Here is a 19,360-nt window from a genome sequence, read left to right on the forward strand (position 1 = left end):
TGTGAGGAGCCTGAATGGGGCCCCCCAGAGGTGGTTGTGGTAGATGGCAGAGCTGGTTGGGAAGCCAGAACTCCCACTCTGCTTATTTCACTGCCGCCCAGCCTCCCTTTCCTCAAGCTTTATTTATGTATCCTCTTCTAAATATGTAACTCAGAATCAAAGACAAGGGACAGCAAAGGCCACCTTCAGGGATATGGGGTCTCAGGCAGGAACGCTTGTGGCAAATGACAATGGATAAAGGATAAGGATTCGAATGTTTACTAAATGTTTAACTATATAGTCCCAACCCAATAGAAATAATATCTATTAGTATTAGTATCTATATCTATTAGTATCTATATCTAGTAGCATAGCGGACCTGCCTGGGTTTGAATCTGCATTAACTATGGAGTTTTGGGCAAGAAATCCAACCTCTCGGAGCCTCAGTTTTCTTATCTGTAAAACAGGGATGATGGCAGTATTTCCCTTCTAATGTGGTTGGGAAGATTAAATGAAATGACAAATACAAAACCTTTAGTCCAGTACTTGGTATATGGTAAGTGTTCAAAAGTCTTAGCTTGTATAATTTTCTTATACTGTAGTTAGTCCTTCAGTTATAACAAGTGACCAGTACTAGGAGTTCATCGATGCAAAAAAATATATATTTATTGAGAACCAGTTATGTTCCAGGTACTCGACTAAGGGCTGATGATAGAGTAGTGAACAGAGAGAGTGTCCAAATGTCTTATGCCAAGCACTTGCACACTTCTTGAGCATGACTTACATTGGGGTTGCAATTCAGGATGCACATAAACATCCATCTATATGTAACTGAAACCAAAGCTTGTGAAACAAGTTACCCCTGCTATGTGCATTACACCCTGATCTATTCTAGGTATAGATTTGCTTTTTAAAATGCATGTCTTGACCCACTGAATTGATTTCATGACCCACTAATGGGTTGCAACCCACAGTTTAACAAAATACTGCCTTGGACAAACTGAGTTGCGGGCTTAGTAAAGCCCAGTTAGAATTCACTTGATGTCGAGTCTTCCCAGCCTTCCCTGGACTTGTTTTTGATCTCTTACCCTTGGCATTTACCATTGCTTTCTTTTGATCCTGAATTTTCAGCATTATTCTGCACAAGCACACATTTGATGGTTCCCTCTGCTACTAGAATGCAGCCTTTGGCCAACTTCAGCAACTCCCTTTGTTCCCCAGATCACCCACTCCGGGACTCAGTTAGGCTCTTGCTTACTCATGACTCAGTCTCCTCTGTAAATGAAACTTTTATGATTGGAGATATTAGATTTAAATGCAGTAAGCATTTACTCCTTCGTGCCAAGGTGTTCACCACAGAGGCTAATATTACAGACCTTTTTAGTTGGTTTTATTTCAAAGTACAGATGTATATAATGTAAGAGACTTTGAAACTCTAACAAACTCAATTTATTCCTGGGATCCCTGGCCATAGTGTTTTCACCTGAATGTCACTTTTCTGGCCCATATGTCAAAATCACTTCTGTGCACTCATGAAGCCACAAATAGATTATTAATATGCATCTTTCCTAGTGAGAACTTCAACTTAGTACCCTGAACCTGAGAGTGAAAAAAAAAAAAAGTCATTGGTTATGGTTCATCTGACTTTGGATGTCCCTAGAGAACAAGGATCTGAAATAGAATAAAATAGAAAGAGCTTACTTTTCTTTTTTTTTTTTTTTTTTTTTTTTTTGAGATGGAGTTTTACTCTTGTTGGCCAAGCTGGAGTGCAATGGTATGGTCTTGGCTCACTGCAACCTCCAACTCCTGGGTTTAAGTGATTCTCCTGCCTCAGCCACCAGAGTAGTTGGGATTACAGGCATGTGCCACCACACCTGGCTAATTTTCTGTTTTTAGTAGAGATGGGGTTGCACCATATTGGTCAGGCTGTTCTTGAACTCCTGACCTCAGGTAATCTGCCTGCCTTGGCCTACCAAAATGCTGGGATTACAGGTATGAGTCACTGCACCCCGTCAGAGCTTGCATTTGAATAGGCCTTGAGACTTTTGTCACATCTGTAATTGCCTCAGATCATCCTAATAAGGGGAGAAGGGAAGGGGAGCTATTTTTATCTTACAGGTAGCAAAATCAACTTCCCAAGACCATGTAGTAAGTTGCAGGGTGGAACTTGAACCCAAATCTCCTGACTTCTGGCCAGCTCCATTCCCACCAAATACACAATGGTACTGTTAAATGGTACTGTTACCTTATGTTCCCATGGCTTATTGTGGCTCATCAAGGGCCATCATGTACATTATCTCAGTTGCTTATCAACAACAACAACGCTGTATTATGGGTAAGCAGATTCATTTCTTTTCAGATGGAGAAGGTTCAGAGAGGTTAAATACCTTACCCCAGCTCATACAGCTTACGCATGGGAGAGGAGGGAAAAACAATGTGGGTCCTCTTGTACCTCCTGAATCCCCTTGTGCCAAGCTAGCTCCTAAGTAAGCACTGTGGGCCCTGGTCAGGATCACTCATATGGGCTCTTTGAAGTGACTCCCTTCAGGGCTGTATTCAGTAAACAAGTTCATGACGATCCGAGAGGAATGTGGGAAGGCCCAGGTTTTATGGTCAAGACAACATACACCTGTCCTAACTCAACCAGATGATACAGTAATAAATAGAACCTAAGTTCCAATCTCAGTTTAATCTCCTGGTGACTGTGTGACCCTCACCAAGTTACTTGACATCTCTGAGTCTCATTTTCATTCATTCATTCATTTATTCAACAGAAACTGGTATGAAAGTGCCTACATTAAGCATTATTATTGTTGTCTGAAGTACCTCCATTAAGCCTACATTTCTCAGGTGGGAATAATAACAAGGTTGTTGTGCAGAATCAAGGAAATTTATGTAAGCAGAGCACATGGCTGAGTGCCCAGAAAGCAAAGGTGATCAATAAGTGTTTGCAAAACCGGAGTCTGAAGCCGAAGGACTTACCCTGCCTTGGGGTTACGGTGGCCTCCCTAGAAGAAGCTGGATCCTGGCAGCGCTGAGTGCAAAGAACAATCGTCTAAATGTACATAAAATATTAAATGTTATAGTGCTGCGTGCACACCCACGGATGCAGGCAAAGATGTGAGGAAATCCCTCAAGGCTTTAAAAATGAATCTCTTTTTACCTACTTGAGAGGGAACAAAGTGGCAAAATGACAGCCCTGTGTGATTCTAGGCAGGAGTGAGAGCTGTGAGCAGGCAGGATTGCCAGGGCTTCCCCTCCGCGGCAGGGCCTGCAAGTCCCAGGGATGACACCCAGGTGAGCCCATGGGCCTCCAGGGCTGGTCTACAGGAAAGGGCCTGAGGGCTCACTGACTGCAGCCTGGAAGGAATCCGAGTCACAGAGAGAGGAAAGGACTTGGCAAAGTTCATTTCATCCCTGCTTACACGCCAGGCACTGTGCTATGCCTGTTCCCATCGCTGTCCTGACTCTAAAACAAAATAGCACAGTGGTTAGGAGCACATGCTTTGGGGATGCAGAAAGCACGGGTTTATATCCCCGTCTTGGTACTTAGCAGCATGTGACTTTGGGGACATTCGTGACCTAACCTTGCTGAGATTCAAGAGGTTTAAAATCTGTAAAATGAGTACAAAATAACTCCCTCTTAAAGATAGGCTGAAGGTTAAATGAGATACTATAGGCAGTGTTCCTGGTGTATTCACTTAACTTGATTTTATTGAGCGTCTGTGATAAGCTAGGCACTGTGCCAGACTCTAGGGATAAAAGGGCAGGCAAAGCTGGCCATGATCCCTACTCTCGTGAAGCTTATTATCTAGTAAGAAAGATAGGCCATAAGCAATAGTCACATCCATGAAGGTTTGGAAGGAAAAGAACGTGGTTCTGGGAGGAGTCTGACTTTGAGGGGTTAGCAAGGAAAAGCTTCCTGGAGGAAGGGACCTTTGAGCTGAAGCCTGAGGGGATTAACAGATGTAAAGTAGATCAAGATTTGGCAAATTTTTTTTCTATGAAGGTCCACATGATAAATATTTAGACTTTGCAGGTCACATGGCTGTGAGCGAATCTGCTGTTGTAGAGGAAAGCAGTCACACGCACAAATGAAGGGGTGGGGCTACGTTCCAATGAAACTTTATTTCAGAAAATAGGGAGTGGGCTGGATTCCACATGTAGTCCAGGATTTGCCAACTCCTAAACTAGCTGAAAGGGCCTGTGGGGCAGGGGTTCATGTGGCAAGGAGAGTTCCAGACAGGGAATGGCATGTGCAAAGGCTGTGGCGGGAAGGAGCCTGTCGCACTGGAACGCAGGAAGACGGTAGCTGTGGCTGCAGCACAGGTAAAGCTGGACCAAAGAGCATGAGAAGAAGATGGAGAGTGGAGAGTGGGCAAAGGAAAGACTTGGGGCTTTGCAGGCCATGGTAAGGGGTTTGGTCTCTATCCTTGAGCCAACATGGGAAAGAATTGAAGGGTTTTAAGCAGGGACTGGCAGGTATGTGAGATTTGGTTGTGACGATGGCTGCTGCTGTGTGAAGAACAGAACAGGGAGGCCCAGAGTGGATTCTAGTCCCAGGCAAGGTCAGTGGGGATTTTGATTAAGGTGGAGGCTGGGGAGGGGTGAGGCTCGAGGAAGTTAACTGACTTGTTCAGGGTCACCCACCTGTGGCCATAGTACCAGGTACTAATGCGGGTCTCCTGATGCCAGGTAACACACTGCAGCCTCTGTCAGGAAGCAGCAGAGGGCCCCTGTGGTTCTGGCCCCTGGGTGCAGGACTTTCTGCCGTGCATTGCTGCACAAGTGACCAGTTTGCTTATGTTGACCTGGGGTCACGTGACAGACCAAATCCAAGTCCCTGACACTCATTCAGTTGTGCAGTCACCACCTTTCCAAAGAACTATGGGTAGCCCCTACCGATGCCACAGAACCATTCACTACAGCCCTGTGACCCCATCAGCCCCCTTGTCTAGGCTCTCCTTACATTTCTTTCAAGCTTGGTCCTTAGCTGCTCTACCCAGGGGTCCTGCAAAGACATGCTCAGAGACAGCAGTCCTAATAGGAGCAAGAAGTGATGGCTCACAGTGAGAAAAGAAACAGACACTACGAGAAGCAGACAAATTAACTTACAAAAGTGCAGAACTGCAGGCAGTGGCCCTCCACATTTCAGTAACCCCAAGGGTAGCACTGTATCACGGCACAGTGTAATCACTGGCTTGGTAATGATAACACTGCATATTAAGGTAGACAGGCTCCCTGTTCAAGAGGACAGAGGAACGTAATAATTCCTTTAGAAAGGAGTTTTGGAAACAATGGTTTTGAATAAATAATTAAACTCTTCGAAATTTTAATGCTTAAGGAGCAAGATCATTATTAATTTATATCCACCTGTGTCTCTTGGGGATGCTGGGTAAATGATACACGTTGTGTACGTGCAAACACATCCCATATCGATTATATTTACCTACATTTTAATATTTCACTAAGCACTCCTATCATAAAATGTTTCCTGTAATGACATTAAGAATCTGTAGGTAGAAGGACTACACATTTGTTTTAAATATTGTGAAACCAATTAAGCAGCCATTGACCTTGTTTTGAATCCTATTTTTTCTCCTCACCAGCTCTGCGACTTAGGTAAATTATTAACGTATCTGGACCCTGCTTTCCTTCTGAATACAGTGGGGTGACAATGGGATTAGTATGCACGACCTTCTAGTGCCCAGCACAGAGCCCGTGTGAGTATGGCGGGCAGCAGTCAAGTGCTAGAGCCGGCTCGCCCCAGCCTGCAGGAGTCCGTTGCACACATCCGTTCCCAGCTCTGTGCTTGGTGACATCATGTTGGCAGCTTTAAATCAGCCATAGTGGGTGTGTTTACATCACAGAAACTGGCAAATGCTACACATCAGAGCCTTTTTTTTTTTCTTCCCAGGAGAGCCAGTTTGTAACATTTCCTAACTGACCGTGGGCAGGCATCGAAGCACTGTTAATCTCTGCACCCTAGCCCTTTGCTGTCATCCTGTTTGTCATCTGAGTTGGTCTTTCTGCTCTGCTCTAACGCAGGCTACCCTACTCCTAGAATTTCTGATTTAGTCATTCTGGGGTGGGGCCCAAGAATTTGCATTTGTTTTCATTTTTCATTTTGGTTTTTAAATGTCCATCTCAGAGAAGAAGATAATTTGCATTTCTAAGAACTATGCTTTGAGACACCAGCCTCATCTGCCTAATCAACTAAAGCCCATAGTGTGAAACCTTTCGCAGAGCACACAGGAGATTCCACCTTCCGCCTTGGGCAATGGTATTAAAAACTAATAAGGGTTGACACAGTACTTTGCACATACACCATCTCCCTTAATCTTAAGAACCCTATGAGGTAATAATTACTATTTTCATCCCCATTTTACAGATGGGGGAAACAGGCTCAGAGGGATTCACTAACTTACCCAAGTTCACACAGCCCTTCAGCAGGAAGCCAGATTAAACTCCTGTCCAACTTTGCATCGGTGGCTCTGGTTGTGCAGCGCCCAGGGATGAAGTCCAGCTCAAACTCTGCATTCTGAGGGTGCTCTGGCAGGGCCACCTCAGCCCAGAGGGGTGCTTTTGTCTTATTGGTATTAAGATGCTGTATGTAGGCTAGCAGTGGCCCTGTCCAAATCCATACCTTCTCCTCCTCCACTGCAACCCCTGGGGCCTCTAAACGGTGGAAAGGCAGAGCAAGTGCAAGACAGAAAGTATAGAGGGAGCCAAGGAGAGACATTATTTGAAGCAAAATCAAGCCTGCACATGTGGGCATGTGGAAGCGGCTTACAAAACAGCTGTTCCTACAGGAGGCTTGGGGGGCAGGTGTCAGCGGGGTGGAGCAAAGGGATTTGGCTGGAGGCAGAGCCACAGATTGTCCGTGATGAAAGAGCTGTATCTCCTGCCCACTTCTGGCATGTGTGTGGCTTCGAGGGTGCCCAGTGGGTGGGGCAATTAGCCTGTATCCCAGGGCGCCTGGCTCTGAATCTCCCTTTCCCTCCCACTGCCTTTCTGCAATTAGATTGCACTGGATAATGGCTGCCAAGCCGCTTTGTTGGATCTGATGAGTTTATTAATTTCTTGGGGGCTAGTGGGAGGGTAGGTGGGGGATTCGCTTCCTGACTGGAGCTTGGGGGCTAATTAGTCTCTTTGCCGTGTCCCCAGAGGAGGGAGGGCGGAGGGCGTGTAGTTCAGGCTGTTGGATCTGGCTCTGGCTTTTACCTGTCTCATGGCTTGGGGAAGACCAAGGAGTCTGGGGCTGGGGCTTCTTTGAACAAGTGGTTAGTGAGGATTAGACCCCTTGAGAACAGTGGAGGTGGGAACGGGGGTAGCAGGGAGCTGAGGCCTTACTGGCTCTGTTGTATGAGGTTTAGGATGACAGAAAGGACTCTAAGGAGTTCAGTTCTATTCCAGACATCCCAGTGCTGACCTCTAGCCCAATTGCTTTTTCTGTTCTTTCTGCCTCAATATAGCCCCTCCCAACCTAGGAGACCGCTGGGGACCAATTCTATCCATTTTTCAGACAGGGAAACTGAGCCTCTTTGAGGACAATAATTTCACCTGGCTTTGTGGAGTGTCGAGGCCAAGGAGAAGAAAGCTATGTATTTGGACTTAATGCATGGTGGGGGCCCTAGAAGCCATTCCCTGGTTAGCCTGGCCTGCTTAAGTGAAGGGCACATTCGTATCCCCACCCTAAGAGACAGCAGCAGAAACAGGAAAGATCACAGAATTAGGAGTCACAGATCTAGGTTCAATCCCGTGCTACACCTGCCAGCCAGGGGACCTTAGGCAAGCCATTAAACCTCCCTGAGCTTCAGTTTCTTCTTAACTAAAACAGAAACGCATGTAACTACTCGAAAGGGTTGATGGGAGAATTCAGAGATGATAGGCTTGACACATCGAACACATCAGGTGTCCAGTAACTATTACCCTTTTCCCTTTCATTTGGAAACCTAACAGTTCATCCCTCACCCCTGCAGAGAGAAGGAGGAAGGGGAATCTTGGACCATAACATGGCCTGGCTGTTCCCTTTAAGAGACAATAGGAGCTCCCAAGGCCAGAGGAGGGCTCAGAGAAAGTGCCTTCTTCCCATGCCTCACCAACAACAGCAGTCTGTTGAGACAGTGGTCCCCCCCGTGACTCCCTGCTTCTAAGGCCAGGCCCAGAGCAAGGGTACAAGCATAAGTAAGGCCAGCACCTGCTGTCCTGAGCCACACTGGCTGCTCATGGGGGAGACACACAAGTAAACAAGCATGTGCAATTGAATGGTGGAGGAGTCAGACAGGATGACCAGGCAGCCTTCCTCGGGAAGATTCATCTGTACTTAAGAGTGCAGGGCTTAAAGCTCAGGCCTCTCAGCTGACAGGCTCTGTGGCCTCAGGCAAGTTGGGTGGGCTGTTTTGTTTTGGCCTCCGTTTCCTTATCTGTAAAACGGGGCTTGTTGTATGGATATGTATGAGGCCTTGCTTGTAAACGGCAAAGGAATGTGAACATGCACAGAACCATGCTGCCCTTGCAGAGATGGGGACAGCTGCCCACCCTTTTCCAGGTGGCATTCTTGCAGGGCATGGACGGGAGCATTTGGTCATCTCCCCTTTTCCACATGAAAGCCCCAACTGTAGAGACCGTTAGGCTCCTGCCTGGAACTGGAGGTCCGCGAGAGCTCCCAGCTGATGGTCCGGGGTGGGCCTGGCTGACCCTGCCGTCCACACGCTCCACCTTCTCCAGACTGTGAAGGCAGGGAGCCGCTCCCTCTCACTCTCACTCCTCTGGCCCCCATAGGATGGGAGCAGCGGAAAAGGGTACAACATGTCTTTATTGTGGCTGGAAATTCCGTGAAAGAACCCAGGGCCCAGCTCTGCAGAGTAGAACTGCGTGGCGTCTGTGGAACTCCCGTGGGCCTTCCAGGGAAGCTGCTGCTGCTGCCTGCAGAAGCCTGGCAGAGAAGGGTGTGTGCGTTTCACTGGGTTTTTAGCCAGCCGTCTCTCCTGTCTGCCCACCTAAAAACACTCAGCAACAGCAATGATTTGCTAGGGGCTCCAGTTAGTAGAGATATATTGGGATTTGATGTATATAGAGATGTGTGTGTGTATTTTTATATGTATAAAAAGAGTTACGGCCAGGTGCAGTGGCTCACGCCTATCATCCCAGCACTTTGAGAGGCCAAGGCAGGAGGATTACTTGGGTCCAGGAGGTCAAGACCATCTTGGGCAACATAATAAGACCCCATCTCTTATTTAAAAAAAAAAAATTTAAAAAAGAGAGATCCATTGGGAAAAACAAGCAATCTGAAACCTCATTGCTGTTGAGTTTAGGTTTAGGTAACTTTCCAGAGTGAAGAACTAAGTTGTGGATTTTTTTCACCTGGTGGTCTTTGAGACAATGAGACACCCAACAGTAATATATTGTACGTTTAAAAACTTGGTAAAGAGTACATCTCGGCCGGGCACAGTGGCTCATGCCTGTAATCCCAGCATTTTAGGAGGCTGAGGCGGGTGAATCATGAGGTCAGGAGTTTTGAGACCAGCCTGGCCAAGATGGTGAAACCCCATCTCTACCAAAAATACAAAAATTAGCTGGGGACAGTGGCAGGCACCTGTAATCCCAGCTACTCAGGAGGCAGAGGTTGCAATGAGCCAAGATCGCACAACTGGACTGTAGCTTGGGTGACAGAACAAGACTCCTTCTCAAAAAAAAAAAAAAAAGTACGTCTCATATTAAGTGTTTTTATCACAATAAAATAAAAACAGAATAAAGGAAACAAAACGCAATAGAGAGAGAAAACAAAAGACAACGTGGAAGGAGAGCAGCATGTATTGAATGCCAGGTTAAATACATTCTTACAATGACCCAATGAGGTTTCTATGATTATCCCCATTTTATAGGTGAGGAAACATGCTCAGAGAGGTTCAGTAACTTTTCTAAGGTTTCATTGTTGAGATCTGTGTTCCTGGGTCTGAGTAAATAATGGAACACCCACTGGCACATACATGAGAAGCTCCGAGAAGGCAGGACACGCATTACCATCCCCATTGATAGATGGGGAACTAGGGCTCTGAAAGACGTGAATAACTTGCCTGAGTTCTCACAGCCAGTAAATGAGTCAATCTGGACTAGACCTGTTGAAGTTCATTCATTCATTCAGCCATCCAGCAAACATTTATCAAAGGACACAGTTCTCTCCAGTATAGCCTTCTCATTCTTATTTTGATACTCAGAAATGATTGAAGGCAGGCCGGATCAAAAAAGCTCTACAGCCCATCCCTGCCCCAAAATAATGTGATTCCACATGTTCCGTTCCTTTCTGTGTGAGAGAACTTCACCAAACTGCATTCGTTCCTGATTTATTTCTCCATTTTCCTCTCCCACCTCTCCCCCACATCTTTATTTCTTTCTTCCCTGTTACAGCCCCCGCTTCCCTCAGTCCCCCAACCCTGGGTAATAGTCTCCCTGCTGCAGTCCAGCCCCCTGCTCCATACTCCACACCCCTCCCTGCTCACATGCAGCACAGCCGGAGGCAGAGGTCAGTCTCTTGGCTCCTTCCAGCCCTGAAGGCCACCATTTCTTCCCAGTCCTCTCCGTTGGTCTCCTCAGATCGGCCAGTGGCATGTGGCAGAGGGCCTCAGCATGGACAGCCGCCTCTATGCCTCCAACATTTCGGACACTCTCTTCAACACCACCCTGGTCGTCACCACCATCCTGGTAAGTGGGCTCTCCCGGGCTCCCAGCTGCAGCTCCCTGGGGTGCCTCCCCGGCTCTAAGCACTCACAGGCTGCCCCTTGAACAGAAGATGGGAGCTCTAATCACAGCACTGAGCCCAATTTCTGACAGCGTAATTACACTCAAGTTGCTGTTTCTTATGGAAATGATATTTGATGTGTTTCAGAGCAGCTGGGGGGAGGATCGGGGTGGAGAGGCACCACAGTTTGTGGATGCCTCTTGGGGGCACCCTGACAGCTGGGGCAGCTGTGCAGGGGCAAGGGAAGGGGACCTGTGACACAGAGCGGGGAGCTGGATTCAGACCCTGGGGACCCCTGCCCCTTCGCAGCAGCCCACCTTGCTGGGGGGTGCCTGCTGTATACAAAACAGGACCGTCCCCCACCACATCCTGAAGCGGACATGGAATGTCTGTGGGTTTACATGGCCTGTTTCTTCATTTCCAGGTGATAAAAAGAGAGCTCTCAGTCTGTAGGGCAAGAGGCCAGGTGCAGTGGCTCACGCCTGTAGTCCTAGCATTTTGGGAAGCTGAAGTGGGAGGATTGAGGCCAGGAGTCTGAGACCAAGCTGGCTAACATGGCGAAGCCCCATCTCTACTAAAAAAAAAAAAAAAAATAGAAAAATTAGCCAGGCACGGTGGCACACGTCTGAAATCCCAGCTACTTGGGAGGCAGAGGCACGAGAATCATTTAACCCGGGAAGCGGAGGTTGCAGTGAGCCGAGATCGTGCCACTGCACTCCAGCCTGGGTGACAGAGTGAGACGGTCTCAAAAAAATAAAATAAAATCTATAGGGGAAGAGACCATTTGCCCTTTTTTTTTTTTTTTTTTTCTTTTGAGATGGAGTCTTGCTCTGTCGCCCAGGCTGGAGTGCAGTGGCACGATCTCGGCTCACTGCAAGCGCCGCCTCCCGGGTGCACACCATTCTCCTGCCTCAGCCTCCCTAGTAGCTGGGACTAGAGGCGCCCGCCATCACGCCCGGCTAATTTTTGCGTTTTTAGTAGAGACGAGGTTTCACGTGTTAGCCAGGATGGTCTCGATCTCCTGACCTTGTGATCTGCCTGCCTTGGCCTCCCAAAGTGCTGGGATTACAGGCGTGAGCCACTGTGCCCGGCCCATTTGCCCTTTTTATTTGATTCTGTTCTATTCAGTAATTGCCAAGTTCACCCTCCCTTCCCTGCCCCCCTGCCATGTGCCAGGTGCTGTACCCAGTCCTGGAGACCAAAGATGAGGAGGACTCAGTTCTATTCTCTGTCCTGAGGTTGGAAGTTAGTAGATGGGATAGGTCAAGTGCATATATGGCCAAGGTATTATTTGTCTTCCCCTCTGAAGGCCTTATGTTTAAAAGATTTGTCAATTAAACCAACTACATGTATTAAGTAGTCATTAGGTTGTTCCTCCCCTCCCCCTTTTAACTAATCTAAAGCATTTTTCCCTGCCTGGCCCAGCATCTTATTAGCAGGAGATAGCCAGTGGTACCACACTGATATCATTGCAGCCCAAAACAAAGAGGCGATGCATGAGTTCACCTCCTCAGCCTTATCATTGCTAACTGTGCAAGGTCTGCAAATGTGTCCATGTCTTTTAGGCTTTTGGAGATAATAAAAAGAGTTCAAGGACCTCCATCACTAGCTTTATGAACTGCTGGGGCCCAGGTGCCCTGGGCTGAAATGATTGATCTACTGTAAACAGGAGATAAAAGCCGGAAAGAGGCGCACACTTAGAGCTGTGGAGTTTTGAGGAGAGAGAGGTCCCCTCCCATGGGGAGATCAGCAAAGCCTTCAGGAAAGAAGGGGCATTGACGATGGGCTCTGAAAGACAGGGAGTGAGTGGGGAGGAGGACATGAATGAAGGAGGGCATCGTCAGGTGTTCAGGAAAAGCAGAAAGGTACAGGTTTCCCTGAGAAACAAACACTGGTAAGAGAGGGAAGAGGCATAAGCCAGAAAAGTGGGTTGGGTCCATAGCGCTTAGGAACTTGAATGCCAGGCTATTAAGTTTCCCTTCATTGTCATGAGATGGAGTCACTGAACATTTTCATTCATTCATTCATTCATTCATTTATTCACACGATGACTGTTTATTGGGTGCTGCTATATGCTGGGCACTGTTGTAGGTGCTCAGAGTGCATCCATGAACCAAAAAGACAAGAATCCCTGCCTGTAAGGAGCTTACATTCCGGCAAGGAACGCGTGACAGATAGGAAAGAGCAATGTTGTCAAACAGTGAATTAGAAGGCTGCAAGGCTGAGGAAAAGGAGCTAGAGCTGTGAAGGGCCCGGGGTGCTGGGACGGTCTGCGGTGTTCACACCCAGTGGTCAGGGTGGCCTCTCCGAGAAGGGCAGCATTGAGCAGGGACCTGGTGGTGAGGACACAGCAAAGTGGTTGCCTGGGGAGGGGTGTTCTTGGCAGAGGGAGCTGTTGAAGCAAGGACTGAGAGGGCAGTTCCAGCCCCCTGGATAAGTGCAGTTCCAGCCTTAGCTTATCTGAACCAGTGTGAAAATGCCAGAAAGATGAGAGGGTTGCGGTGTCGCTGCCCAGCAGAGAGCGGGGAAGACCCTGGCTGAGTCCACTTCGGGGGAGGGTGTGCAGCACCCAGTGTGATTGCTGGGACCTCCTTCCCACTGTCTTCTTAGTCTCTAAAAATCTTCTGGATCTGTCCTCTTCTATCCATCCTCAAAGCCCCTGCTGTAATCCAGGATCAGGGCCCCTCTACTTCTTTCTCTGGAGCCGCTCCATACTCTGCTGGCAGGCTCCCTTCTTTCTCTGCCTGTCCCCTGACCCTCCTGTCAGCATTGTCATTTGAAAATCAGAATTGGCCTGGCATTTCCTTCCTTATAATCCTTCAGCCACTGCCTAGGCCCTGCTGCCCCTTAGCTTGGGACATAACCCTTGGTAATCAGGCCCAGCCCACCTCCCTTCTCCTCCCCATGCAGCGTGGGGTCTAGTGCCACTGGATGGCTCAACACCTGCTGGCTGCATCCTGCTCCTTCCTGCCTTGGCACATGCTGTTCCTTATGCCTGGGTTACCCTTCCCTCTAATTTCTGTTTCCAGCTGGAAATGCCTATGCATCCTTCAATGCTCTCTCAGATGTCACAACTCCCACAAAGTCTTCCCTGCTCTAACTCCTGTCCTCTCCTTGTCTCCAGCATTTTCCCTGGACCCTCCCATTTCTCTTATTAGAGGTTGTTGTTTAAAGCTCTACCTGCCCTTCTAGGATGAGAGCTCCTTGAAAGTAGAGGGGCTGACACAGAGTAGGAGCTCAATAATTAGAATCTGAGTGAAGGAAGTCCTTCCTACAGGGTAGGGGTGTCCCTTAAAAGCCAACAAGACTTTGGGAGGGAGATGAGGAACTGACTGGGCTGTACCTCCAGCCTCTCAGAGCTGGGAGTTACACCGTGCTTGGACCTCTGGCACAGGTCCACGGCTATGCCAAGTCCGCAGGGTCCTGTTGCTAGTCTGGGAAAGTCACCCTGATTTGTGTGTGTGTGCACGTGTGTTTATTCACATACATGCACGTGCTCACGAGGGGTGGGGTGCAGGCCGGACACTGGTGTGTGAGGTGACACTTAACAACATGGTAAGTACAACTCAAACAACTATTAGCCTTGGTTCTTCACTTGTGCGTGTGTGCTACAGTGGCCGATCCGAGCCGACAGATCTCACCAGGAACGATGATCTTAATTCAGTCCCCGGGCGACCATTTGTGCGTTTTCCCTGGCAAATGAGAATCCTGAATGATTTATCCCTTAAAACTCAGCACGTATCCATGTTGTCTCCCCGCTCTGGTCAGGGCACACTGGGCACACTGGGAATGTGTGGATGATTTATTGGTTAATGCCAGCAAACACATGGAAGTGGCTGCCGCTCCCATTCCCTGAACGCCTTTTCTGTACCAGACCTCGTCTTCAGCGTTTTGCCGCATTCTCACCTTGCGTTCACAGCACCGCTGCTAGCACTCAAACCCCCAGCATTCTCCAAAGTGGCAGTGAGCCCTAACCATCCCCATCCTTGGGCTTTCCAATGCATCTCCAAGACCTTTGAATATGTCAAGAAGTTTTAAATTAACTTGAGACTAGCAAGTGTTTGGGAAGGAGCATTTGTGTCACCCCTTGGGACAATTAAAGATACAATGGGACATTACCAGTCCTGAGATGGAAACCGCCAGCCGTGCCCTGTCCATGAAGCCATTCGTTTGCTTCTTACTCACATGACTGGTAAGTGTTTAATGCTGAGCCAGGTAGGGGAACCAAGCAGGTGACGAGTCCGTCCCAGGCCCCACTCCCATTCCACCTAGAGCAGGTGCAAATCAGGAAACACTGGAGGGCGATTGTGTGGGTCCTGGCATGAGAGCAGGGTAGTTCTGAGACATGGGTTGGCACAAGGGGAGGCAGTGTGACTCTGTGGACAAAGATGAGCTAGGTGAGGCGGAAGATGGGGGAGCGTGTGGAGAGTTTGTGCAGGGAGAAGCCCTTGTGCTGAGGACGGCGTGTGTGGAAGGCAGGCCGACTGGCCCTCTCTCATTGACATGACAGTGGACTCATCGTGAATCAGAATCACATCACCTTCCACTCAGAGCTCCTGCTCCTTGACATACGACCTTTGCCTTCCGGCTGCCCACTTCATCATGCCCACACCATCACGCCCACACTCTGCTCTCCTGCACAGTCCCCCCATGACCTTGGGTCTGTCTGGCTCTCCATCTTCCCCAGCCTGGAAGCACCTCTCAGAGTAAGCTCAACCCGTCAGGATTTCAGCACTTTCCTCTCCTGGCTCCTAGAATCGTGGTGTGCAGGTTTCTCCACGCACACCTGCACCCAAGCCTGATTGTCCCTGCCACCCCTGCTCCCAGCTGCCTGTCTGCATCCAGCCTCCCCCTCTGCAGCTGGACCTTGGTAATCCCTGAGCCCAGCTCTCCTCTCTCCTGTCGCATCCCTTGAGTGACTCTGCTGAAAATCTTCCCACACACCAAGCCTCAAGCCTATCTGCCCCACTTTCAGCACAACTCTGGGGCCAGCACAAGCTCCCTCCTCTCTGTGAATTCACCCATACCCTCTACCTCACCCAGGCTCAGGCCTCAGCCTCACCCTGCCGCCACCCTGCCTCCACCCTGCGCTTCCTGGGCCCTTGCTCCACCAGCTAACATGGCTCTTTCTTCCTCTTTTCTCCCCTTTTCCAGAGATTTCCCCTTCCTGCCTATAAATATACACTGGACTGTCCCATCCTAAAACACCGTTGCCTTCACCTTTCCCACACCCTGCTGCCCTTCAAGCCGCCCTCAAACGTAGGGAGTCACAGAATCACAGAACTGGGTGGGCCCCAGGACCCTCCAGTCCTGCTGTTTGCAGTGGGGAAGGAGCTTGGAAGAGAGGCGATCTGCCCTCTCTGTGCCTGCCGCCGTGCCTCCCTCAGCTCCTAACCTGTCAAAATGCTGGACCACCCTCACTCCTGCGGCACTCGCTCACTCCTCATCCTACGGAGTCCTGCTGCCCCCACCTTGCCTGCCTTCAGAAGGTCGGCAGTGACAAGTGATCCACACGCTGGTTCCCAGCCATGCTTGGTCTGTGAGAATGGTGGGAGTGGCTACATCCTCTGTCTTCAAATTCCCTCCTCCTCGACGCTAAGACCACGTTTCCCTAATTTTCAGCCTTCCTGGCTGCTTCTGTGTTGTCTTCTGTGGTTGCCCTTCATTTCCCTACTCTCTAAGACCAGGTTCTCCCCAGGGCCTCTTCTTCTTCCTCTTCTGCCCTTTCTCAACTCTTCCCCTTGACAGTCTCACATATTCCCTAGCTTCAGCCTTGATCTCTGTGCGACGTGTCCAATCTCTGGCTCCTGGCTTACCCTCGCTCCACATTTTAAACACCCAGTGGGACATTTCTGCCTGCATAGCCTGCCAGCACCTCAGATTCAACCTGTTCCAAATCCTCCTCCCCTCCAGGCTTTCGAGCCCCCCATGATACCACCCGCTGTCGGTCATCTACCGGGCTCCAAGGCTCTGAGGACCCACACCCAACCAGCCAGTCATCAGGCCTGCTCCTTTCTGTGTCTCTTACATCCTTCTGGCTTTCTCCAATCCAACCTGCGCCCAGGATTCAGGGTCTCATCTCAGAAGAGGGTCTGTCCTCACCCCTGGATGCTTCCTCTCCTACTACTTAATATTCCTTGCTCACAGCCTTGCGTCTTTAAAACGCTTGATGTTTCCCCTCTATACCTTGTGTAATGTGCAGCCACCATATCCTGGCGTCTGAGGCCCACCCTGACCCTAATCCATCCATCTACATTTCTCCTCCCATCTCGCCCCTGCCCACAACCTGTGCTCCAGCTACCCTGGAAGGTCCATCATCCACTGAGCAGCCACTCAGGATTGTGCCCTTGATTGTGCCTTCCCCTGGCCCATGCCTTTCATTCGCAGCCCTTCCATCTCTCAGTGTTCTGCCTCCTCCAGAGCCCAGCTTAGATCCCACCTTCAGCTTGGAGCCTTCTCTGGACATCTCACTGGAGATATCTGCTCTCTTCCCAATGCCCTCCTTGGACTGCAGTTGCTCATGTACCTGTTCTTACCTAGCCTGCTTATTGCAGACATCCTTATATCTCTGATAATACCCAACCTATGTAGGTAGATCTGCCTGGAATAAAGCAGGGGTAGAAAAAAAAGAGAGAGATAGAGGGTGCGGTCAGATGATGACCTTAAACAAGGTGAAGCAGCTTGAGCCTGACCTTCTGTGCAGTGGGAACCACTGTATGTTCCTGACAATAGAAGCACCCTGAAGGACAGCTTTAAGGAGCACATCAGGGAGAGGAACTGGTCATCACCCAAAGTAGCCCATTACCCACGTCACTTTCCTCCTTCTGCCCCATCTCCTCCCCAGCCCTCTGTGCCCCAGCCCTCCCCATCACATGTGGCTGAGACACCAGGGCTAAGATGAGAATGACAGCTGCCCAGTTTTGCTGCAGGAAAACCCGTATTTAATGCTGAAGGGGAACCACCAGGAGATGGAAGGCAATGACCGCTACGAGGGCTTCTGTGTGGACATGCTCAAGGAGCTGGCAGAGATCCTCCGATTCAACTACAAGATCCGCCTGGTTGGGGATGGCGTATACGGTGTTCCCGAGGCCAACGGCACCTGGACGGGAATGGTCGGGGAGCTGATCGCTAGGGTAAGGAGGGGACAAGTGATCTGGGCCTGAGGGTGGGCTGGGAGGGATTGGAAGAACATAGGGTTGTGCTGCACGCTCATGAACCCTCCATTTGTTCAGTCAATCATTCATGCATTTGTCATTTATTTGTCCATTCACTCTATAAATCTTGCCTGGGCTGGCACAGACGTGCAGTTGTGGATAAGCCTGCAACGATCCCACCCCGTGGCTTTCCCAGTCCAGAGCCTGTGACAAGTCACGGAGGCTTTGACTGGTTAACACAGATTAGGGAGTTTGGGTTCCATTTTTGATGCTTTTTGATTGTTCTGATTATTCTGTGGCTCATTAGCACTCCCTGGCAGAGCTTGAACAGGCCCTGGGAGAAGAGAATGCACCCACATCAGCTGGCTTGGATGCTTGAGAGATACTGCCAAGGGAGACGTGGCTAAATAACAGGGCAAAGGGATTGACTGGCAGAGGAGTTGGTCACAGCTACAGTTATTTTCTTTCATCTTGTATTATCTTTGGCTGGCATTCATGTCCTTTTATGGACCGAGGGCCAAGGTGCGCTTCGATCTGCTGTAGATTTTCAGGGTGAATGTGGAGACGTGATTAACATGCGGGTGAGCGTTGGAGAATGTCAGACATCTGTTAGGTTAGAGCAAGGGTATAGAAAGTTCTTCCAGGGGGAAATCTCTTGTTTTCTTTGTACACACTATTAACAACTGTAGAAATTAATTAAGGCATTGCTAATTCACCATCCATATTTCCATAACTGAGTTTTAATGATCAGGATAGGTGATGAGGACATAATGCAGAGAGCACAGACCTGGGTTCTTGGTGTGACCTTGATCCAACTCTTTTCCCCTCTGGATTTCAATGGTAGAAGGAGCTCCTGCAGCCTCCCAGCACGTGCTGATGTGCAAGGTGTTTTACATGCATTATCTCTAATCCTCTTTAAACACACCTTTTAGCTGGTTGTTAGTCCCACTTTACAAATGAGCCATCGAGCCCAGAAAGCTTGAATGACTTGTCGGGAGCTATACTGTCAGCATAAGGCAGAGCTCAGATTGGAACCCAGATCTTTTTCTTTATTGAATTAATAATATGCTTTAAACCCTTTATATCAAACAAACTTGGAATATAAGATAAATTTTTAAAATCCTACTTTTCAATGATAAAAATACTAGTTGAGGTATTAAATAAACAGTCCTTGACATGGGATTGGGAAAAGTCCTATGTAGATGAGAACTGTGGAAAAGGTGTTTAAGAACTGAGGAGGGAGGATCCTTCAGGAGTTTGCCTGACGGAATATGAACGGCATCTGCAGTGATCCAGCAGGGTAAAATGGCAAGCCTTGTTCTGGGAATTCTGAATGACCCAGGGTGACTGGAGTCCAGAGAGGGCTGGTTCAGAAGTGAGGCCTTGCTCGCAGAGAGGGGCTTGCAAACAGAGGGCCGACAGGTCAACAGAAGGTTGCAGAAGGTCTAGGGAGCCCTGGACGACTGCCACAGGGTTGGGGATGGCA

The 19,360-nt window shown here is 48.9% G+C and overlaps 1 protein-coding gene across 1 annotated transcript in view; it reads left to right on the forward strand.

Moving 5' to 3' along the window:
- Positions 1-19,360, forward strand: part of GRIK4 (glutamate receptor, ionotropic, kainate 4) — a 369,007-nt gene that overhangs the window by 268,900 nt on the left and 80,747 nt on the right. Inside the window, exons 11-12 of the mRNA XM_011964977.1 lie at positions 10,576-10,683; positions 17,650-17,853. Of these exons, the coding sequence (XP_011820367.1) occupies positions 10,576-10,683; positions 17,650-17,853 (312 nt within the window). The remainder of the gene's footprint in view (positions 1-10,575; positions 10,684-17,649; positions 17,854-19,360) is intronic.

This window comes from Mandrillus leucophaeus, unplaced genomic scaffold, assembly GCF_000951045.1.
Source record: "Mandrillus leucophaeus isolate KB7577 unplaced genomic scaffold, Mleu.le_1.0 Scaffold71, whole genome shotgun sequence".
Classification (NCBI taxonomy): Eukaryota; Metazoa; Chordata; class Mammalia; order Primates; family Cercopithecidae; genus Mandrillus; species Mandrillus leucophaeus.